The sequence below is a fragment of the Pristis pectinata genome, chromosome 9, assembly GCF_009764475.1.
Source record: "Pristis pectinata isolate sPriPec2 chromosome 9, sPriPec2.1.pri, whole genome shotgun sequence".
Classification (NCBI taxonomy): domain Eukaryota; kingdom Metazoa; phylum Chordata; class Chondrichthyes; order Rhinopristiformes; family Pristidae; genus Pristis; species Pristis pectinata.
Window position 1 is genome coordinate 15,970,385 of NC_067413.1, and position 25,360 is coordinate 15,995,744.

The following is a 25,360-nucleotide window of genomic DNA, read 5'->3' on the forward strand; positions in this document are numbered from 1 at the left end:
TTTATGTGCTGGGCCCAGGATAGGTCCTTCGAAATGTTGACATTCAGGAATTTGAAGTTGCTCACTCTTTCCTCTGCAGACCTTTCAATGAGGACTAGTGAGTGTTTGCCTGACTTCCCCTTCCTAAAGTCCTCAATCAATTCCTTTGATTTTGCTGATGTTAAGTGCAAGGTTGTGGTTACAACACCACTCAACCAGCTGACCTACCTCATTCCTTTACGCCGCCTCATCACCATCCGTGATTCTGCCAACAACAGTGGTGTCATTGGTGAATTTGTAGATGGCGTTGGAGGTATGCTTAGCCAGCCATAAAAATAATTAGAAATTATGCATTGGGATATTATGAAAAAATTTGCTGTCACTAAGCAGTTTCCTGAAATGGGAAATAGTCTTTGAATGGTGTGTGTCTTTAACTAGAACAATAATTGTATATTGAAATATGTTGTCTTGAAGTATTTTTGGACTAAAATATTTTGTCTTCAGTTAATATTCCACAATTTTAATATTCCTAGATTCTGATTATCGAAATGATGCAATCTATTAAAATTTAAAACTTTGCTACTGAATTCACAAAAGCCATTTTATTTCAGGGATGTATCGGGCTATTTAAATTATGAATATCGTGTCTTTAACAGTGAAGAATTTTTGAAGACCAGAACAGTTTCTGATCAGCCTTTTTACAAAATGGTAAGTATGTGCATTGTGTAAAAGTTATGCTGATACAGTTGTGAAAGTTATACTGATATTGTAGACTTACAGACCAATACATTGCTTGATTCACATTTGATCTGCTATCATCAACAGTCACCTTTTCTAATTTGATTTCCCGACTGTTTACCTGACTCGTCTAATACATCTTAAATAAATCCAATCTTTTCTTGGATGACAAAAGCAGGTTTCTGCAATACTCATAAGGTAAACTTTAGGAATATGAAATGATTTTATTTAAGCATAGGAACCCTGGTGATCTCCTGCTTTACTTTGAGATTTACAAGTACCATTATCATTTCACTGGTGGAAAAAATAAATCTTTATTTACCCTCTAAAATAATTAAGTACTTATTTTGAACAATGTTAACTTATTTATTTTACCCTGTTCGTTTACTTTTCCCTATTGTTTCTCTATTCACAGTTATTTCTGATGTATCTGCTTTGCAATTTTTCATCCTGAAAATTGTAACAGTTAACATTAGCCAAGAAACGTTACAGATTTGTTACCACTTTGTCCATAGTGTTCTAATATTTAAAACCCACTTATAATTTTTATTTGGTTCCTTGTCCGTGATCTTGTTTTATTTTGTTCAAAGTCAATGTATCTATACTTTTCTGTTATTCTACTCTTATAATCTTTGAAATCATTTTGGTAGTTTATCATTCTTGTTTGTTTTATAGAATATAGTTTTGAAAAAAAGATTTCCAATATCAGTATTCAGAATGATTAACAATTAGTAATATTCTGTATTCCAGAACATTGACTTGCACTTTTACAATTTTAGGTACTCTTTGAACCAAAGCTTTGAAATTAATGAAGGATTTTGACATAATAAGAATATGCTAATGCAAGCTGGAATTGTTTACTGCAGACCTGTGGTAATAAATTCCAGAAGGAAATGACGATGTAGTGGAAACCAAAGACTAAATCTGGCTTGGACTCCTTTCATTATATGTTGCAAATTATATTTGTGAATGAAATGCTGAAATGAGAAACTTCTTCAAAGGTTGATGCACATTTGGATTCTCTACCCTGGAGGGTGCTGGAGGCTCAGTCATAAATTGCATTCAAAGCAGAGGTCAATAGATTTTTGGATATTAAAGGAACCAAGATATATGGGGGTTAGGGCAGGGAGCAGGCTCAAGGGGCCATATGGTGTACTGCTTCTATTTCTTATAATCTCCAGAATAAGAATTTTTTTGGTTATAAATCTAAATTTCCTGCCATAATTTGGAAGAACATTTTTTATTTACTTAATACCTTACCTTTACCTTGATGTATAGATTTGGGGGAGTAGTGAAGGGCTTTCAAAATACTGAACTTGGTGAGCTAAGGGTTCTGGATGATAATTGTCCTTGGGCATTTAAAACTATGGAGCATATTCAAAGCGGTTCCTATCTCTAGTTTTGTCATTAACCTAAATATGCAACTCAATTATTTAAGATGCATTTATTGTTATGTATTGTAGGTATTGGAAACCTATATATTCCATTCATTCCTTAAAGCTCGTTTGAGTAGAAAGATGGATGCCTTCAGCCACATGGAACTTCGCACCTGCCCTGAAAGTGACAGGTAAATTTGGAGAAATTTGCCTTTGGTGAAGGCATGCAAGAACTGCCCATTGATTGTACATAAAACATAGAACAATGTAGCACAGCTACAGGCCCTTCATCCCACAATGTCAGTGCCAAACACGATACCATATTAAACAAAATCTCTTCTGCCTGTACATGATTCCTGTCCCTCAATTACCTACATATTCATGTATCCATCAAAAAACCTCTTAAGCACCACTATCGTATACGCTTCCACCATGACCCCTGCAGCCCATTCCAGGCTCCTACCACTTTCTGTGCAAATAGCTTGTCCCACACATCTCCTTTAAACTTTTCCCCCTGTCCCTTAAATGCATGTCCTCTGGAATTTGACATTTCTACCCTGGAAAAAAGATTCTGGATGTGTATCCTATCAATGCCTCTCTTAATTTTATAAACTTCTCTCAGGTCTACACCACCCCCCCCCCCCCCCACCCCCCCCACCCCATCCTCCAAGATTACAAAGAAAACCACCCAAGTTTGTCCAACCTCTCCTTATAGCTCATGCCCTCTAATCCAGGCAGCATCCTGGTAAACCTCTTCTGCACACTTCCAAAGCCTCCACATCCTTCCTTTAATGGGGCGACTAGAATTGCACACAATACTCCAAGTGCAGCCTAACCGAAGTTTTATGTACTTATCTCTTATGATCCAAATGCTTGGGTACAACTTGCAGTCAAAACCCTCATGCAAGTTTAGCCCTGACTTCCATCAATGAATTTCACACTGTGTAGTTTTTTTTAAAAGAGTTGTAATTAATAAAGCTGTGTGAAAACAATGTAGACCATTATAATAAATCCTAGCTTAACTGCCAAGTTACAAATAATTGTGGAATCCTGGTGCTTCGAGCAAAACAGTTGGTTTCTTTTTCTGAGATCCTGTGCAGGAATTCCATCCTAATTATTTAGGTCTATTAAACTATGCCATATAGTGAGGAAAATATTTTGTCAAAAATTCACTATTCATGCCTTCTATCTAATTAATGAATAAATTGCTTTTATGTCCAGAGTAAATAGTATGGGGAGCTTAAAAGTGATAAAGGAGAAGAATCTTTATTTTTCTATACCTTGGACTTGATAAAGAGGAGTCTAACCTCTATCCTTTATATTCAATGACCTTACTATCTTGGAGTGACCCACCATAAACATCTGGAGATCACCACTGAAAACTACTATGGCCAAAGATGTATGTCAGCTACAAAAATAGGTCAGAGGTTGGTTATCTTTTAACCAAACTCTTGCTTCCCAATTCCTAAAGCCTTTCCACCATCTGCAAGATATAAAGCTAGGGATGTATATGAGCTGTCAGAAGGATGCAAAGAGGCTCTGTTATGATCTAGACAAGTTGTTAAGCAGGTAAGTGCATGGCAGCTGCAATATAATGTGGACAAATGAGGTCATCCACTTTGGTTCTAAAAGCAGAAAGACATTATTATGTGAATGGTGATAGATTGGGAAAAGGGCAGGTGTAGCGAGACCTAGATATCTTTGTACATCAATTGCTGAAAGCAAGCAGTTCAGAGGCAAATCGTATGTTGGCCTTCATTGCAAGAGGATTGAAGTACAGGAGCAATGATGTCCTGCATCACCTGTACAGGGCCTTTTGTAAGACCCCATTTGGAGTTTTGTGTGCAGTTTTGTTGGGAGGAAGAATAAAGTCATATAGTTATACAGCACAGAAATAGGCCCTTCAGCCCAGCTCATCCATGCAGACCAAGTTGCCTACCTGAGCTAGTCCCATTTGCTGACATTTGCCCATATCCCTTTAAACCTTTCCTATCCATGTACCTGTCCAAATCGTACCTGTGTCTACCACTTCCTCTGGCAGCTCGTTCCACTTGCCCACCACCCTGTGCACCCCTCAGGCCCCCTTTAGATCTCTCCCCTCTCACCTTAAATCTTTGTCCCCTAGTTTTAGATTCCCCTACCCATGAAAAAGACTTCAGACATTCATCTTATTCATGCCCCTCATGATTTTATATACCACTGTAAGATCACGTAATGTGAGCAGGGTACTGAGGAGAAGACGGCAACAGGGTACCCAGGAGAAGATGGAAACTGAAGTACATGAACAGCTATGATCCTGTTGGCTGGTGGAGCAGGGCTGAATGGCCTATTCCTGCTTCTATTTTCTGTGTTCCTAGAAATCTTCTGTTAGCGTTGAATTGATGAGCATCATGATGACTGTCCCCGCAGGCATCCCCACCTTAGCATGCTGGAATCATAGTTCACAGTTTTGTAACCTAGTGCTAGAAAAGAGTTTGAATCTATAACATATTTTATATGCTTAAGAGTTCTTTTTTGAAAGGACATTTTTGGCACTAGTTATTTTTAAGTTCCCCACGTCATGCTGTGTTTCCCTTTGGGGAAAGCATTTGTGAGTATCAGCCTCTTTGTTTCTGCTAATCATATTCTTGAATGTTCAGACCACAATGACTTAACTTTTATTTTATTATTGCTTACCTGTGAAGAAACTTAACATCTGTATTCCAGTATTGGCTAGGATTGAATTGGTTATTCTTGTCTTGTTTGATTAATTTTGTACTTTTTTTTTAAGATTCCAATCTAAATCTTTTAAACTTTTTTTGGAGGAAGGTGATAGTAATTCGGGTAGATGTTCATTTTGATATTCAGAATAACTTACTTTACACTTTAGAATCCATCAGTCTGATGTACCACCTTCATCATTGCATTCTGATTCTTTAATACCCATTGGGATTAATGCACAGCAAATCTAATGGTTTTACTTGTTTCATTCATTAATATTCTGAGTTGTAAATTTTGTTGCAAGCATCAGCTTAGTGATTGATGGCATTGTTCTAGGATGAAGATGCGGGATAATCCTCGGAGGCCCACAATGGAACAGATGGTCATGAAGAAGGAATATAATATTGATCAATTGATGACTAAACGATTCACTGCAAGCATGCCAAATCTACCAGTAGATATCTGGCAGGATTTTCCTGCTGAGCATCTGTCTCTAAGCAAGAACAAGCCTAACAATGGTGCTGAATTATTTGCAAAGTTTCAGTTAGTTCTATTATTTTCTGAAGTTTTCTGTTCACTTTAATGAAGAATATGTGCTTTTCAAATAGTTTCCCATTTATGTTCATAAAATAATTTAATTGTAATCATTTTTCAATTAACCTAAAATGCTACTTGATGCTGAGGTTTAAATTCTGGCAATGGCAATCATTCAAACTAGGCTATCCAATATTTGTTGGTTTTCAAATGGATCATCAGAAGTCAGTCAGTTTTGCAGTGTCCAACCACTTTACTTTGGGCAGACAATAGAATTTTATGCCAGAACTGACTTTAAAAAAAATCCTGCGTAACCCTTGGCAGATTCCCGAAAGTCAGTGGTATAAGCTGTTCATTCATACTCTTTGCTGGATAGAGTAGAGCATAATGAATTGCATTTAGGAAAATCTATTAATTATTGGAATTTGTGTTTGTGAATTGTAGCCTTGCCATCTGTTGCTATTTGTAAACTGGCAGTTACATTGTATTGGCATATAGTCAGTAGACTACATTCCTGCTGAGGTTGCAGTAAGATTTATGTTTAAAATATCATAATAACTAGGAGCTAGAGTAGTTTATTTAATCCCTTGAGTCAGCTCCACCGTTTAATAAAGTGATAGCTCATTGACCTTGGCCTCAGCTAATGTGCCTTCCTGTTCCCTGTAACCCTCAGTTTCTTTGTAAACCAAACATCTGTCCACCTTAGTGAATATGTTCACTAATTCAGCCTCCGTAACACTTTGGGCTAGAAGTTTCAAAGGATTCACAACCCTCTGAGAGAAGAAATTCTTCCTCATTTCTTTATTAACACACAAAATGCTGGAGGAACTCAGTGGGTGAGACAGCATCTGTGGAGGGAAATGGAAAGTTAACATCTCTGTATTAAATGGCTGACCCCTTATTCTGTAATAACGCTCCCCAGTTCCAGATTTCTGTGTCCTCTGAGCATCATGCTGTAAAGACCCCCCAGAATTTCAATAAGATCATCTTTTGTTCTTCTAAACCCCAATGAGTACAGGTCCAACCTGCTCGGATTTCCTCATATGGCAACACTTTTATCTAAAGAATCAATCTGATAGACCTTCTCTGACCTGTCTCCAATTGAAATATATTCTTGCTTAAGTAAGGAGACCATAAGACACAGGAACAGAATTAGGCTATTCGGCCCATCGAGTCTGCTCCTCCTTTCGATCATGGCTGATTTGTTTTTCCCTCTCAACCCTATTCTTCTGCTTTCTCTCCGTGACCTTTGACATCCTTACTAATCGAGAACCTATCAACCTCCATTTTAAATATACCCAATGACTTGGCCCCTACAGCTGTTTGTGGCAATGAATTCCACAGATTCACCACCCTCTGACTAAAGAAATTCCTCCTCATCTCTGATCTAAAAGGATGTCCTTCTATTCGGAGGCTGTGCCCTCTGGTCCTAGACTCTCCCACTACTGGAAACATCCTCTCCACATCCACTCCATCCAGGCCTTTCAATATTCGGTAGTTTTCAATGAGATCCTTCTAAACCAAATGCTCATTAACCCTTTCATTCCTGGGATCATTCTTGTAAACATCCTCTGGACCCTCTCGAATGCCAGCATATCCTTCCTTAGATACAGGGCCCAAAACTGCTCACAATACTCCAAATGTGGTCTGACCAATGCTTTATAAAGCCTCAGCATTACATCCTTGCTGTTATATTCTAGTCTTCTCGAAATGGATGCTAACATGGCATTTGCCTTCCTTACTACCGACTCAACCTGCAAGTTAACCTTTAGGGCATCCTGCACGAGGATGCCCAAGTCCCTTTGCACCTCTGATTTCTGAATTCTCTCCCCGTCTAGAAAATAGTCTACACCTTTATTCCTTCTACCAAAGTGCATGACCATACACTTCCCTACCTGTATTCCATCTGCCACTTCTTTGCCCATTCTCCCAACCCGTCCAAGTCCTTCTGCAGACTCCCTGCTTCCTCAACACTACCTGCCCTCCACCAATCTTTGTATCATCTGAAAACCTGACCACAAAATCATCAATTCCATCATGCAAATCATTAACCTATAATGTGAAAATTAGCGGCCCCAACACCAATCCCCGTGGAACACCACTGGTCACCAGCAGCCAATCAGAAAAGGCCCCCTTTATCCCCACTCTTTGCCTTCTGCCAGTCAGCCAATCTTCTATCCATGCTAGTACCTTTCCTGTAATACCATGGCCCCCTATCTTGTTTAGCAGTCTCATGTGGAGCACCTTGTCAAAGGCCTTCTGAAAATCCAAGTAAACAACATCCACTGACTGTCCTTTGTCTATCCTGCCTGTTACTTCCTCAAAGAATTCAAACAGGTATGTCAGGTAAGCTTTCCCCTTAAGAAAACCATGCTGACTTTGGCCTATGTTATCACATGCATCTAAGTACCCCAAAGCCTCATCCTTAATGATGGACTCTAACATCTTACCAACCAGTGAAGTCAGGCTAACTGGCCTATAATTTCCAGTCTTTTGCCTCCCTCCCTTCTTAAAGAGTGGAGTGACATTTGCAATTTTCCAGTCCTTGAACTATTCCTGAATCTGGTGATTCTTGAAAGATCACTACAACTGCCTCCACTATCTCTTCAGCTACCTCTTTCAGAACCCTGGGGTGTAGTCCATCCAGGGCAGGTGACTTGTCTACCTTCAGACCTTTCGGCTTCCCAAGCACCTTCTCCTTAGTAACAGTGACTACACTCACTTCTGCCCCCTGACTCTCTCGAATTTCTGACATGTTGCTGGTATCTTCCACAGTGAAGACTGGTGCAAAATACTTATTAAGTTCAACTGTCATTTCTTTGTTCCACATTACTACCTCTCCAGCATCATTTTCCAGTGGTCCAATGTCTGCTCTTGCTTCTTTTTTACTGTTATCTATCTGAAAAAGCTTTTGGTATCCTCTTTTATATTATTGGCTAGCTTACCTTCACGTTTCATTTTTTTTTCTCCCCTTATTACTTTTTTAGTTGCCTTCTGTTGGGTTTTTAAAAGCTTCCCAATCCTAACACTTCCCACTAATTTTTGCAATATTGTATACCCCCTCTTTTGTTTCATGCTGTCTTTGACTTCACTTGTCAGCCATGGTTGCCTCATCCTCCCTTTGGAATGCTGCTTGTTCTTTGGGATGAACTGATCCTGTGTCTTCTGAATTATTCCCAGAAATTCCTGCCATTACTACTCTTCTGTCATCCCTGTTAGGGTCCCCTTCCATTCAACTTTGGCCAGCTCCTCTTTCAAGACACTGTAATTACCTTTACTCAACTGTAATACCGATACATCTGATTTTAGCTTCTCCCTCTCAAATTGCAGGGTGAATTCTATCATATTATGATCACTGCTTCTTAAGGGTTCCTTTTACCTTAAGCTCCCTTATCAAATCTGGTTCATTGCACAACACCAAATCCAGAATTGCCTTTTCCCTAGTGGGCTCAACCACAAGCTGTTCTAAAAATCCATCTCATAGGCATTCTACAAATTCCTTCTCTTGGGATCCAGTACCAACCTGATTTTCTCAATCTACCTGCATATTGAAATCCCCCATGACCACTGTAACATTGCCCTTTTTACAAAATAGGATATGCAACATCAGATGTTGTCCCAATGACACCCCGCACTGTTCCAGCAGGACTTAATTTTATATTCCATTCTCTTTGCAGTGAAGGCCAACATTCCATTTGTCTTTCTAATTACCTGTGCACCTTAATGCTAACTCTTGTGTTCCATGCATGAGGACACCTTCTGTAGATCACTCTATCTGCATCATTCTGTAGTCGCTGCCATTTCATGTTCTTGCATCTTTTTCCTTGGTCTTTAATTCTATCAAAATTAATTTGATATTAGTAGGAGGTAGTTCAATTTTTCCCAAAATTAATAAATTGAAATAAGTTTATAAATTGGCTGTTAGGTTCAAAAAAATGGCAGGTGAAATTCAAATGTGGGATGATAAAATTTATATAAGTAAATAGCAATTCTTCAGAGGATTAGTGAGAAATCTGGGTGATATGATAGATTAGAAGGCTTTAAAAGTTCAGATTCACATGATATTAACAGCAGTACCTTACAGATCTTTCGCACCAAAGCAGTACCTCGCTACAAGGAATAGAACAAGCTGGAAGTTTCTGCTAGTGTTACTGGTTGAAATTACTCCAAATGTCCTTCAGAGGTCAGCAGAGAGTCTTAAGTGTCTTATTGCAAATTTTGGGCCATTAGTTTAAAGTTAGGTAGGTCATTGCAGCAAAGGGTAGTAGAATTGACTCCTGGATTGGGATTAATTCTCATGTAGAATAAACATCACAACCAGTGGAATGCACACCCTATTTCCTTGCTGTAATTTGTTATAATTTCAGCTGCACGTCACGTAGAATGATTATGCCCTACACCCAAAGATAGCTTAAACTTGTTTAGATCAGGAAACATAAATGACATTATGTATTTGTCTTGATTGAAAATGCAATTTAAATATAATGAAAATATATGGATGGAAGCAACACTTAACTTATTAAATGTTGCGGCTTATCCATTTATTTCCAAAACTTATCAGCACAAATTGAAACTTCTGTAATAATTTTATAGACTTATTTATTGGTCAGGATTGTATTGGATGCAGACTATCACTTGAACTTGCTGCCTATGGTCCCCTAACCTGATCTGAATACAGAGGGTCAGCTGAGCCAATCCTTCATATCCAGGAATCTACTTGCAAGGTGAAATGGAGACTAGACATCAGGTTTCGTATACCAGGGACCCCAGTGGAGTTTCAGCAGATCCTGCTGATGGAGTCATTTAAAGTTCAAGTCGGTTTAAATAATTAACAAAATACATTTTAAAAATCTTAAAGTCCTGGAAATTAATTAAAAAATGTAAGATTAAGTTAAATTTAAAAAGAAGTAAACCACTTAAATGTGCTTTGCTTTTTAGCTAAGGTGAGTGATCCCATTCAAATGAATTGGATGGCAAAATATGATTGTGCCAGTCATATTGCCCAATACATCAGTGTTCTGCTGTTGTTCTTATTAGTGTGTCGAATCACAGATTGGCAGGTCAGATGCAGAGGTGAGCTGGACAGTAGGGGACTATAGCAATACCCCATGGAATCACCAGCTAGAAGTGAGCATGATCAGACCCAATGCTTTTTCCCACGTCTAAGATTGGGATTTTTTTTTGAACAACTTTATGAAATTCTACATTATATCTAATCTGTATCTGACATTGGAGTTATGATTTGCTTCTGGAATTGGCCATCAGGAAGTGGATTTGGGATTTTAAAAAAAGGGGACTTTTAATGACTATTTGATGACATTTGAGCAACCCAGTATTACCATACCAGTTTATTTGGAAAAGGCAGAGGAGCTTACAGCTTGTTAATGGAGGAAACTTTCACTATCCATCCTTTCTAGGAACCATGTTCTTGTGCTCTAATATGCTAGTACTGTGTTTGGACAAAATATATAGATTTATCTCCCAAAAAAACAATAGCCTAGGTGCATTAAAAGAAATTGCAATTTATTTGGTTGTTTATCATTTAGTATTAAATTGAATTTTACATAAAGTTAAACTTTTCTGCAATTAGGATGCTTTTAAAGTAATGCTTTAAAATGGTTGGTGTACACAGTGCAAAAAAAAACTGCTATGTTTGAGAAATACTTTGACATGATATTGCTTAATTTTTTTGATATTTCTTTCAGCAATGAAGAGAAGCACAAAATCAGTGAGAACTTTCAAGCTGCCAGAGTTTAGGTCTCCACTTAATTATTCCAGTGTAATAGCATGGTATACAGATTTCATCAACCTGCTGAGCAGAGCCATAAATACCACAGGGCCAGAAAGATCAAGTCTGTTGGCAAGATACTACTATCTCCGTGGGTTGGCTTATTTGATGCAGGAAAAATATCTTGAAGCACTATCAGATTTCCAGAACCTTTACAAGACTGACCTTGATATTTTCCCAAAAGAAATTGTAAAGAAGGTGATAGGTGTGATGCCTCCAGATCAATATAGTCAAGCAGGTCAGAAACTAGAATTAAAGCGGCTTATTAGCATAATGCTAGAGAAAGAACAAGAAATAACAGCAACTGACGAACGTGTCAAAACCTTTGAACTGCCTAAAACACACATGCACCAAGAAGATTTTATGAAAAGGATCCAGGAATCTGGAATTGTGAAGGATGTTGATACCATTCTTCGGCTGTTTGATGCCCTAACTATAGGTTAGTGATGCACTAAATCATAAATTTGTCTCTTGGTATTACATGTTAGGAAATGTGGTAAACTGAAATCCCCTTCTGTGGTATTCTTGCCCTAACGGTCTGAGTATTGCACGATTAGTTGACAAAGGGCTTGGGCTTCAGGTTAGATTGCTCATTCAATTAATAAGGAATTCAATAAAATGAAACCTGAATATTTTGAAAGGAAAATTTCCACTTTCCAAAATTGCCAAAGGAAAATTTTACTCTTCAGTAAAATTGAATGCTTAGCATTACTTGGTCTCACATTTCTCATTCCATAATTCAGACTGAAAACCTATCTATATCCAAGTATTTTTTTTTCTCAGTGGGATTCTGGGGTAGTTTTTTGTTGCAATATTTCCATGAATTTGAATTCAGTCCACAAGGCATGAACTCACAAAAACACCTGTGTTATTCAGGATATTATGTAGAATGATGTAAATTGCAATATTATATTTGTTTTTGCACTTCAGTGGTACCAGCATTTTGGCTAAACAGGTGATCTAGTTGCCATTGCTCATGTACCAGCAGCAAGATGGAAAAAGAATTAAACTTTTCAATGTAATCATAACTTGGCTCAGTCTGCTTGAGACTTAACAGGATCAGGTTGGTACCCTGCCTTTGCATCCTTCCTGATTTTGCTTTCACCTCTCAATTTTGATCTCCATTTGTCTGTCTGTTTCTCGATTCCTTTTTCTTTCTCTTTTTCTTTCTTTTTATCTCTACTGATACTTGCTCTCTTGATTTTATTTTTCTCTCTCCATGTAATCCACATAAGATAAGTATTTCTTCAAATCTCCATTAATGTGAAGTGCAGAAAACTAACTTGCACTTCAGTTGTTGGGTAGGAGGTAGAGATTTTGATTAAATAAGTTGAATTAATGAAGGTTTGCTGGATGGCTGCACCATAATGTACGACTTTTAAGTTTGGGTGAAAGATTACCAGTTCTTTTGCTTAACATGAAATAATATATTGAAAAAATAGCAATGATCTTTATTTAAACTTGATTTTAAAAAATCTGAAATTGCATCTTATTTTTCAGGTATTCGGAGATTTAAAATTTGACAGTAATTGTATTTTTTCCATTAATCTTTAATCATCAAATAAGAGGGAGAAATGGGCACCAACTTAAGGTGTAGTAGGACTTTATTAACAGCAAGAATGAGATATTCAGGCTGTGGTTTTTGGAGGATCAACTTTCAGTGGTCCAGTAAACATGAGGAGGGACGAATCAGTGCTAACAGAGTGGGATGTATATTAGAAAGTTTTTCCACATAAAGTGTGATCTCTTGTAATTGGTACTAGAGTATCTATACTGTAATAAAGGCATAGACCATCAGCTGAACTTTACAAACTGTTTTGCGTATATCTTGAATTTTGGACCCAAAACATCCATTGTGAAAAGTATAGTCGTCAATGTTGTAAATAAAAGTTCTTCTATTTTCTCACTTTGGAGAATTTAGGTTGTGAAAAGTGCCCTATAAATTTTGACTTTCTTTCTATTGGCCTTGTTACATTACACATTTGTAATTGTATCTGTCACTTATCAGTTCAGAAATCTTTCCTGTTTCATTTTGCATTTGTGCATATTGACAGCATTGAGGATTAGCAGCAAATCATAATCATTTGCATACTTCTATCTTTCAAGTCATTTATAAAAATGATGAATAATGATGATGAAGCAAATGCTTATAATGTAGCACTGGTTAACAGCTGTAATGCAGGATCCTCCCCATGTTTCTTCACTTATCCCACTTGTGGTTCAACCATTTTATCAAATACAATAGTTCCCCATGTTTCATTTTTGCTCATGGGGGATATAGCCATTCCTGGCAAGGTCAATATTTAATGATTATTCTTAATTGCCTTTGAGTATGGTTCTGTGCCACCTACTTGGACAGTTGCCGTCTACTTGGTGGAAGTACTCCCATAAAGCTGTTAGGTGAGGAATTCCAGGATTTTGACCAACGTGATAAAGGAACTGGATTTATTTCTAAGTCAGAATCATGTGTGACATGGAGAGAAACATAGCTGATGGTGTTTCTGTGCCACTGCTGCCTATATCCTTTAGGCAACAGAGAATTCAGGTTTGAGATCTATTGTCAAAGAAGCCTTGATGTTGCTGCTGTGCCTGTTGTAGCTGGTGTACACACAGCAGCCACGGTGTTCCAGTGCTGAGGAAGTAAATATTTAATGATAAATGGTTTGTTTTGGATGTGTTAAGTTTTTTGAGGGTTTCTGAAGCTGCATTTACAGACAAATAGAGTATTGTGCTGCATTCCTGAATTTTGCCTTGTAGATATTGGAAAGGTTTTGGGGAGTTGGGAGGTAGGCTAGGCATTTTAAATCTCTGGGTGATGATGACCTTGGTTAGTGATCATGCGGAATTTGGTAGTGGTAATGCTGTTGGATGTCATAGGGACATGATCATGTAACATTAGGGCAGGCTACATGTATTTATTGATCATAAATGGACAAAACTTTGTTAATAATCTGACAATAAAGAATGTTTATCGAAAGGTGATCATAATATGATCAAATTCAATCCTACTTTTGAAAGAAGAAACTTAATAGACTTGGTCAGATTCCAGATTTTGGTAAGTTTGACTTTAATGGAATGATATTGATGACAACAAACTAGTCAAAACTGTCATTGGCTAAAACTCCAATGAATTGAGTGTTCAGAGAAGAATTTGACAATACAGGATCAATGTATACTTTTAAAGGGGGGAAAAGTACTTTACTCACAAAGTAGCCATGGTTGGCAAAAGGAGTGAGAGGAAAGGAATCCTAAGGAGAGAAAAAATAAAGTAGTTTATATTCAGGACTTGGATGAGTGAGAACAACTTCAGACTCCTTCATGTGTTTGAATGATGAGAATCTCTGAGATTTCAGTTTAGTAAAGCTTGCAAGGGGGCAGGATAAAATGTCTGGTATTTTCCAATTTCCAGAGTTAAATCTGTGTGAATTCTGGTGTCCAGCTTACACTTTTCAAACCTTCAAGGAATGTTTGATAGCTTCATTATTCCTACTGCAAAATCCAGTACAATAATGATAAATTTACTGGTGGCCAGTTTCAAGGTAAGTCCTTTAGTCCTCATCAGTTGAAGCTTCACTATTGTAAATTCCCATCTCCTTTAAATTGACCCAAAATTTCACTAAATGTTAGATTGAGAATAGTGCATGGCTTTATATTTTCTATTCAGCTGGTTAGGTAGGGAAGTAATCCTTCACCCACTTCTCAAAACACTTCTCCATTGTTTTACCTATATTGTTTTCCCTCAGTCAAATCTGAAAAGAACAAACTTAAATATCGTGACATGCCTTCGGAGCCAATTTCAACGGTTAAAGTGGTTTCAAGATCAGTGTTTTATGTATCGTCTGGGACTGGTAAGCAGAATATAATGCTGGACCATCACCATAAACTAACACCAACATTCATGCTCTTTTTTAATAAAATTGTCATGTCCAGAATGTTTAAAAACTCATCTACTTTTATTGTAATTGAATTTCCTTTTATTCTCTGGCAAACCAGGCATTTACTATCCATCTCACTGTCCTTTCAAAAAAAATATGGAGATGAGCTGGCTTCCTGAACTGTTGCAGTGCTTGAGGTGGAGGCACTCCTTTTATTCCTTTATGTAGCCAATTTTAGTACTTTGATTCATTGGGTACGAAGGGATAGATATATTGTCAAGTCATGTCAGAGTGCGATTTGGTGGGACAGCTGAGGGTGATGGTATTCACAGGCACTTGCTGTGCTTGTCCTCAGCACTAAAGCTTGTGGGTTTGATGGGTACTGATGAAATAGCCTATACATTGCATCTTGTAAGAGGTAATATACATAATACACTAGTGGAGGAGGGAATGGATGTTGAAGCTGGTGGGGTGATGATCAAGTGCTTTGCTTTTGATGTGTCAGACTTGTTGAATGATGTTGCAGTTGCACCCATCCAGCAAGTTGGGAGTATTCCAGCAAACTCGGTTGTAGATTATAGGTCACGGTTTGGGAATTGGGAGGTGCTACTTATTTCAGAATGCACAGCATTTGGCTGGGATATAGAAACCTTGTAATTTATATAGCTGGTCCAATTGGGTTTTTGACCCTTTTTGTTTGTGGGAAATTTGGTGTTGGTATGGGATACAAGGCCATGTAATTAATTTTTTTGTTGGAGATGGTAATGCTTAGAGTAGTGAGGCATGAATATTATTTGACCTTACCTTACCATATTGTTGATATGGTCTTGTTGTCTGATGATATGGACTGCTTTGTTTTTCTAACTTCCAAGTCCCATTCAACTACAATTTCTGTGTTCATTGATCTACATTGTTTGTCTTTATTTTCTTGTCTTTTGGTTTTAAATTTATCATCATCATTTTGGAATCCTGCCATGGCTTTCCCCTTCCTAGCTCTTAACCTCAATAATCTCTGTACTCTGGTTATGGTCTCCTGTGGGCCCTTGATGTTAATCACTATACCTTCGGCAATAATGGTTTCTGTTGCTTAGGCTTTCAGGTAGGGAATTTGCTCCTTAAACTTTTGTTTTAAGACTTACCTTATTTCGAAACCTAACTTTTCAACCAAATTTTTGGACACCTTATTTTTGTTGCCATTGTTCAGAGTTGATAATGTACTTGTGAAGTGTTCTTCAGAGTTGAATGTACTTGTAGGTCTACAAGTTTATTTCCCCCTAGTGCCTATCCAGCTTCCTTTTGAAATCATTAATCATATCTGCCACAGCCTGCTTTGAAGGCAGCAAGTTCGAAGACATCAACACTGGCTCATTTTCTTTTAAAAAAAAGAAAGTTTTTACTGATGTGTATCTCAGTGATGGTCCAGAGCTTCAGCTAATAGGAACAGCTTTTCTTTGTCTACCTTAACTAAATTTTTCATAATCTTGATCTAACAAATCTCCCAATAACTTCCTTTCCTGCAAGGAAAACAAACACAGCTTCTCCAATCTCTGGTTCAAGTCTCTTGTTCCTAGGAACCATTCTGGTAAATCTCCTATGTACCTTTTGAGGACACTCATATCCTCCTTAAAGTGGTGACCAAAGCTGGATGTATTATGCTAATTGCGGCCTAACGAGAGCTAAAGGTTCAGTATAACTTCCATGTTTTTGTACTCTGTGTCTCAATAAAGTCCAAGATGCTCTACATTTTGCTAACTATTCTTTCATTAAGTCCTGTCAACTTCAAAAAAAAATCTATGCAGCTGAACCCCCCAGGAATCTCTATTGCTATATGCTCTTCAGAACTGTGCATCTTCAGTCTGAATTGTATCTCCTAAATACTTCTGTCAAAATGCACCATTTCACACTTTTTGTTATTAAGTTCCAGGTGTCTTTCCACCTGCTGGTCTGCGACAATTCAAGTTTGGTTTCTATGGCAGATTGTGAAATTTTCCCCTGTATACCCATATTCAGGCCATTATATATTATAGCAATGTTCTTAGCACAGATCTTGGAAATACCATTATCCACTAATCTGAAAGCGACTATTTACCAGAACAAGCTCCTTTGCATCCTTAAGCCAATTTTTTTGTCCAAGCTAGCGCCTCAATTATATTAACCAGTCTTTTTGATGGTACTTTATCAAAAACATTCTTAAAATTCATATAGAAAACATTCACTATCTTTCCTGATTATTATTTCTCAAACCTTACCCACCACTGTTGCTAAATTGTTCTGCCTGATGATCATAGCGATATCCTTATCTTCTTTATTGGAAAAGGGTGTGAAATTGGCCACTTACCAATCATCTAACACCAACCCAGAATCTAAAAAAGATTGGAAGATTGATTGCAAGTCTTCTGCATTTTCCATCTCCCTTCACAGCTTCAAATGGAAGCCAGTCCAGGACAAGAGACTTACCCACTCCAAGCATAGCCAGATTTTCCAGTTCTTCCTATCAACATTTAATCTGTTTTGTCAGCATCTTCTTCCTTAAAGAGTATTTTGTACTAAGTATTGTAGCTGTGCCCCATTCCTCTAAACAAATATAATTTTCTTTGTCCCTAACAGGTCCATGTCATCTCTAAATACCTCCTTACCATTTACGTACTGGTAGATGATGTTTGGGTTTCCTTTTGTTAATTGCCATTCTGTTACAATAATATTTCATCATTGATGGTCTTATGGTCCCCTTAAATTCCCCTCTCAACTTATTGTATCTAGTATGGTTTTTACTGGAATTCACCCAATTTGCATCATACACTTTTTTTTGTTTCTTCATGTTTTCCATTGCCCTATCATCCAAGTCTTTATAGCTTTCTCTTTTGTGGGAATGTACTTAGCTTGTCCCTGAAACTGCTCTTCCTCAAAGTTATGCTCCAATATTTCTTGCCAATCTTTGTTCACATTTTGCTAGATCTTATCCCATTGAAGCTCTACCTTAAATTATTCTTTTCTCTTCACTACTAATCTAAATAGATTTAGATGATTCTTACCAAAATGTTGTCCCACTGACAACTGGGCTACTTGACTGCTTTATGCCGCAGCAGCAGATCCGGCAATGCCGCCTTCTTAATTGGGTTGGGTCATACTGGTCAAGGAAGTTCTCTTCAAACATATTTCAGAAATTTTCCCCATCTTTTTCTTTTAGTCTCACATTTTTGGGTAATTGTACCACTACTCTCTGGTTCTTGCACATAGAACAACACAGAACAGTACAGAACTGCAACAGGCCCTTTGGCCTACCACGTCTTTGCCTACCATGATGACAATCTAACTAATTCCATCTCCATGCACATAATCTTTTCTCTGCCTGTTCATGTGTCTGTCTAAATGCCTCTTAAACATTGCTATCATATCTGCTTCTACCCTGCCAGCACATTCCAGGTACCTACTACTCTCTTTCCCCCCACTTGCTTCAAACCTATGTCCTTTAATATTCAACACTTCCACCCTGGGGGGAGGTGGGGGGGGGGTGGTGGTGGCGGAATCTCTGACCATCTATCCCATCTAAGTTTCTCATAACTATATATTCTTCTGACAGGTCTCCACTCAGTCTCTGACGTTCCAGAGGAACTAATCCAAGTTTGTCTAACTCTCCTTACAGCTAATGCACTCTGATCCAGGCAATGTCCTGGGGAACCTCTTAAGCACCCTCTCCAAACCCTCCACGTCTTTCCTGTAGTGTGGAGACCAGAACTGCACAGAGTCCTGCAAATGTGGCCTAACTAAAGTTTTACACAGCTGAAGCATGGGTTCCCAGCTTTTATACGCAATGCCCCAACCAATGGAGGCAAGTATGCTGCATGCCTCCTTTACCAGCTTATCCACTTGTGTTGCCACTTTCATGCAGGCAACACCTCTGTAACTTCCTTACAGGTTTGCTCCTCTATTTCCTCCTCACTTTTTGGAGTAGTGTAGAATACCACAGTAGTGTGATCATATCTATTTTTGATGTCAGCTATAACCAAATGGATTCTGTCCTTGCCCACTCAAGTATATCTTCTCTTTCTAAAACTACATCAGAATCAGGTTTATTATCACTGACATATGTCGTGAAATTTGTTGTTTTGCGTCAGCAGTACAGTGCAAGACATAAAAATTACTAAAAGTTACCAAAAATTAAATAGTGCAAGAGAGGAATAACAAGGAAGAATTCATGGGTCCATAGACCGTTCAGAAATCTGATGGCAGAGGGGAAGGAAATTGTTCCTGAAATGTTGAGTGTGGGTCTTCAGGCAGCTGTACCACCTCCCTGATGGTAGTAATAAGAAGAGGGCATGTCCCGGATGGTGAGGGTCTTCAATGATGGATGTCGCTTTCTTGAGGCACCGCCTCTTGTAGATTTCCTTGATGGTGCCCGTGATGGAGCTGGCTGAGTCTACAATCCTCTGCAGCCTCTTTTGATCCTGCACATTGGAGTCTCCATACCAGGTGGTGATGCAACCAGTCAGAATGCTTTCCAACATACATCTGTAGAAATTTGCAAGAGTCTTTGGTGACATCCCACATCTCCTCAAACTCCTAATGAAGTAGAGCCGTTGGTGTACCTTCTTCATGATTACATCAATGTGTTGGGCCAAGGATAGATCCTCTGAGATGTTGATGCCCAGGAACTTGAAGCTGCTCACTCTTTACATTGCTGACTCCTCAATGAGGACTGGCATGTTTTCTCTGGACTTCCCCTCCTGAAGTCCACAATCAATTCCTTGGTCTCGCTGATGTTGAATGTGAGGTGGTTGTTGCGACACCACACAACCAGCTGATCCATCTCACTCCTGTATGCCTCGTCGCCATCTGAGATTGTGCCAACAAGTGGTGTCATCGGCGAATTTATAGATGGCATTTGAACTGTGCCTAGCCACACAGTCGTGAGTGTAGAGAGAGTAGAGCAGTGGGCTAAGCACACATCCTTGAGGTGTGCCTGTGTTGATCGTCAGCGAGAAGGAGATGTTATTACCGATCCGCACTGACTGTGGTCGATAAGGAAGTAAAGGATCCAGTTGCATGATTGTTTCTGAACAATTATTATCGAGGATTCTGTTTTTTATGCTCAAGAATATTATTTTATTTAAATGCTGATTTGAATGATTAAGTCTTCTGCTGCAGTTACTTTATATCTCAGGATGTTGAAACTTAGCACATCACTAGAAAGGTGACAGAGCATTAAACATGTGATTGGGATTGCATTCCAAATCAAATTATGTCATGTTTCAAGATTGAATAATATAATGTGAATGAAAGGAAGCATTTTTCTTTGGAATTCTGTTTGCAAGTGAACTCTGAATTAGCAATCCATTTAGATATGGAGAATCTAGTCACCTTGTATTATTGTAAAGGGAACACAGGAATTGTATTGTAATACTAGGAGTTACAGCACTAATGTTCAGTACCCTGAAATTGGATCAAGTGATTGATTCCATACTCTTGTTTCTGATACCAAATATATTGAGACTACCACTCTCAACCCCTTCAGCCTCCTCCCCACTTGCACAGAATTTTTTTTGAGTGTCATTGCAAGGTTTGTAATTTTCGTGCAGCAGTAGTGCCTAGGAAGGCTCATGATTGTTTTTTAGTTAGATGAACTTGTATAGTGGAGGTTTGTTGTGTGGTTTGTTTATGGAGGGTGAAATTATAGAATGAATTGTTGGACTTGCAGGCCTGTAATTATCTGGCTTATCCCTGCCGCCCTTCTTGATTAAAGTTACTACATTTTCTGTCCTCCAGTCATCTAGCACTTCACCTGTTGTCAGTGAAGAATTAAAAATCCCCGTCAACATTGGCAATCTCCTCCCATTCTTCCCATAGCAGCTTGAGATGTATTTCATCAGACTCTGGGGATTTATCTACCTCCTAAGTCTGCTAAGATATCCAGTGCCACCACCTTTTTAATGACAACATGTTCTAGCATTTCCCATCATTTCCCTCTCTGAATTCTCCAACTACAATGTTCTTCCTTAGTAAAGTTTAAGTCCTCTGCTACTATAATCCTATTACTCTTATACTTCTCTGTGATTTGTCTACACATCTGCTCCATGTCCTGCCAACTGTCAGGAGACTAGCACCAGCAAAATGATCATCCCCCTTTTTGTTCCTAGGCTTTAACCATATGGCCTCATATCCGGAACCTTCTGGGAAATCCTTCCTTACTACTGTAATAACAGACTCCTTAATCAATATTGCAATGCCACTTCCTTATTCTATCCCACCTGTCATGCCTGAAACTTCTATACCTTGCAATGTTGAGCTGCCATTCCTGCCTCCTTTAACCATGTGCCAATCAATGCTTAGAAGTCAGACTCCTTGCATTAAAATAGATGCCTTATTATTCCCTTGTCTTTTCTATGTACTGGACTGACCTAGTTTTCCTTCTATATTTGACTATCCCAGTGATTTGGAAATCTAAATTCCTCCCTCCTAAACCATCCTGTTTCCCACACATTCTTCTGACCAATATTCCTTTTACTGTACCCACTAGCTTGTGGCACCTGAAATAAACCAGAGATTATAACCTTAGAGATCCTGCTCTGTAATCTGCTACCCTGCACTTTAAATTCATGTTGCAGGACCTCATTTTTCGTTTTACCCATGTGAATAATGACCTATAGCTGTTTACCCTCCCCTTTTAGAGTGCCTAACAACCATTCTGTGGCATTCTTGACCCTGGCATTGTGAAGGCAATGTACCATCATAGATTCACTTTTATGGCCACATAAGCATCTGTCTATTCCTCTTTCTGTCAAGTCTTCAACCACTAATGCTTTTGGACTATTGCTATTCCCCCCCTTGTGTAACTGAACCACTTGGTGCCACAATCTTGGCATTGGCTGGACTCCTCAGAGATGCACTTTTCCCCACCATTTTCCAACAGAATAATGGTTTTGGAATTAGATGAACTCTGAAGTTTCCCTGACTGCATTCTTGCTTCCCTTCCTCTGCCTTGTGGTAACCCATTTCTTCTCTGTACATCCTTCTTTCAGTTGTGGGGTGACCACATCTAAAACCGCTATTCGCATTACTTTCAGCTTTGCAGATACGCGTTAGTATCTCCGGCCTGTGCTCAAGATGGCCACACTTGAGGCACCTCCACGCAGATGTAGTCATCCAGACCACAAGGAGCATCTCGGAATTTCCACATGCTGCAAACTATACAATGCAAGGGACTGGGCTCTCCTGCAGTACTTTTAATTAAGAAAGGGCCCCTTAAAATGCAATGCAATGTTTGTTCCTACACTGGCAGGTAGCAGTGTCACATGGTGCAACCAAAGGTCAGTGTTGAACAGTTCCCTCAGACCTCACCTCACCAAAGCTCAATCACTCACCAATGCCCACACTCTCTTGAGACCACTGCACTCCAAGAATCACTATTACTGAAATTTAGCACACTTTAACTGTAAATGTGTTTTTTATTTTCTATTTTCTTGGTCTTGGTGGCAAATTGCTGCTGCAAAAGCAGGATCAGATCTATTCTAAAATATGTATCTTAGGAAGAGTAAGGGGAGAGGGATTTTACTTCGACAGTGCATTATATCTCAGTGATAGGCTAGCGATCTGGTCTTCCACATAAAATTGATAAGTTAAACAGATTAAATGTTTGATGTTGTCCAAAAATTACTGTGCTTTTTAATGCTTCCCAAAGTTGCATGTCTTTAACTTTAATCATTTTGTGATGTGTTGGTGGAATACTTTTAATCTTGTAATTTCTGTTCCATTTTTACTCAGTCTTTGTACCCACTGCAAAGTAACTCCAGAATTTACTTGTTCCACAACATGCCATCTGTTTTTTTAGGTTTTTTTTTGTACGGTTATTTTCTATTCAATGCACTTTGGAATGAAACAAAATTTGAGAAGTAACAATGATTGGATACCCATGAATTCTTCAAACATTGGGTAGAAGATTATCCATTTTAGTGATGTTTCTTGAGAGCTAAGTACTGGTAATGGCACCAGAAAGATCTCCCACCTCTTAAAATAGTGAAGTATTCTCAAGAGGACAAATGATACTTTGGTTCCACATATTATCCAAAAGATACTACTTGGATAGGACTCAATATGGTTTTGAGGTATGAGGCTAAATCATGTAATGTTTTTGGAGTGAGATTTTTGACCTATAACCTGCTTTGCGATGAGAATGTTGTCCCAAAGCTAATGCTGAGATCACACAGTTTTTCAGAGGGAAGTATGAATTTAATAAAACTTTAAATATATCAAATTCTATGTTTTATTAAATTTTAAGAGAAAAGCTTTTTCAGAGAAGCAGAAATTGAATCCTGAAAAGGAATATGTTCTTTATGGGACATCCTTTTGCTGCTACACCTGCTGTTATTCTTCCTGCTTCTACTACCATTCAAGTTTTGTAGGCGTGGAGATAGGAAATGATGCTAATGTGGAAACTGCAGACAAATGGGGGCAGTAGGTGGCTGACAGGATTGGTGGGGGGAGGTGGTGTAGTTTGTAAGGGGGTACACTTCTTCTGCCGCTTATGCAGGGCTGTGAATGATCTTGAAGCATAAACTCAAGGTTCTCAATGCTAAATATGAGCTTTGAGCACATCTTTGAACATTTTCTTCTCTTGGTAATCTCTCCTCATGGCACAGCTCTGAACAGAGTTTTGGGTGTCAAGTGTCGGGCATGCAACATAGCTGAATGAGTGTAACTAGGGCGTTAAAGCTAGGGATATTGACCTGGGAGTAGGTGCTGATGTTAGCTTACTATCCTGCTGGTGAAGTTGGGAATATTTTGCAAATTGTGCTGAAATGTTTAGGAGATCAGACGGAAAAATGAAAGACTAAATATCATCTCTTATGATATATAATTATTTTGTATATAAAGGTTGTGTTGGTGATTTAGTTTTCATGTAGCTCTTGTAGGTGTATTTGTTGCTTTGCTTCAACTAATATTTTCTCTCTTTAACTGCCTCTGAAGAAGAGCTACTTTGCATTTGGCAGTTTTGCAGAACAATTAATAATTCAGCCAAATACAATTGATCCAGAATCTTATTACTGCTTGATAATGTGTCTTGGTGCTTCAACATTCTGTATAACATGCAACATTAAGCTGACACAATTTTTTCAACATTATGAATTTAAGAGTTTTAAGTTTTGATTGTTATGAGCCCGTACTGTTCTGCATGGATCTTAATGGATGAAAAATCTTGGCAAATGCCTATTATTTCTCAATCTTTACTTCATTTGGGTGAGGCTTTCCTACTGGAAACTTGTATTTGTAAAATTGGTATCCATATATTTTACCCAAATTTGTTAATTTGGAACAATTAGTGATACTCACTTTAATAACTGCTTTGTTTGTTGCAATAAAGAGAAACAACAGTATGAAAAATGAAAATATAAAATAAGGTTTTCTCTTAGAAGACAGGCAATGCCTTTAGGAAATCTTTTCATGTTTACATCGAAGAAATTATAATCCTTGAAATTTTATGAAAATCGCGCACTAAGAATTTATTTTTATTTGTATTTAAGGGCACGTGAAACAGATTGATCCTGAGACATTTAAAGACTTCTACAATTTTTGGAAAGAATCAGAAGCTGAGGCTCATGAAGTTAACCTTCCTTTGGAAGTGATAGAATACCTGGATAAAAATGAGAGTGTCTTTAAATTGTCATCATCTGTGAAGACCAACTATGGTGTGGGAAAAATTGCATTAACACAGAAACGACTGTTTCTTCTTAAAGAGGGAAGACCTGGCTATGTTGAAATCACCAAATTTAGAGACATCATGGTACTACTTTGGAATTGTTGTTATGACTTAGCTTAATGAATGCTTGGTAATTTTTCTTATCTTTTTAATAAGTTATAGAGATGATAACTTGTCACTTTACTTGGGTAGTTTGAAGCAAGGCTGCTCCCAATTAATTAAATGCAAGCCCTTCCCTGTACCACTGATACTTGTAAATTGCCAATGTATAGTAGCTTTACTAACAATTCAATTAATGTTCTGTAAAATAAATTTTCTCTACTTTATTCAGTTAGACTTTTTTAAACAAAAGAATGGATTCTATTTTCAATAGAAAACAACAGATGGGATGGTTAATATCTTGGTTGACTTTTGAGATATATTGATCTTCATTAGATAAACATAGAATTTGGAGTCTTGAGATAAGAGGTAAAGAAATTTATGCTATATTTTGAGGTGTTTTATTTGATTCTTGACACCACAAAATAATATTAACTATACTTCTGAACAGCTTCTGTTTGTAAAATGTCTTTAACTTGGAGAAGAAGACTTCCCAATGTGCTTCAAAAGAGTATTATGAAACAAAAAATATTGAGACTTGAACCACCTGAGATATTAAGGAAGATGGTTAAAGCTAGGG

At 38.1% G+C, this 25,360-nt stretch overlaps 1 protein-coding gene across 1 annotated transcript in view; it reads left to right on the forward strand.

The window, feature by feature from the left end:
- The window catches only part of dennd3a (DENN/MADD domain containing 3a), an 82,997-nt gene that overhangs the window by 43,134 nt on the left and 14,503 nt on the right, over positions 1 to 25,360 (forward strand). Inside the window, exons 10-15 of the mRNA XM_052023455.1 lie at positions 591 to 687; positions 2,181 to 2,284; positions 5,130 to 5,311; positions 11,033 to 11,554; positions 14,859 to 14,963; positions 24,506 to 24,765. Of these exons, the coding sequence (XP_051879415.1) occupies positions 591 to 687; positions 2,181 to 2,284; positions 5,130 to 5,311; positions 11,033 to 11,554; positions 14,859 to 14,963; positions 24,506 to 24,765 (1,270 nt within the window). The remainder of the gene's footprint in view (positions 1 to 590; positions 688 to 2,180; positions 2,285 to 5,129; positions 5,312 to 11,032; positions 11,555 to 14,858; positions 14,964 to 24,505; positions 24,766 to 25,360) is intronic.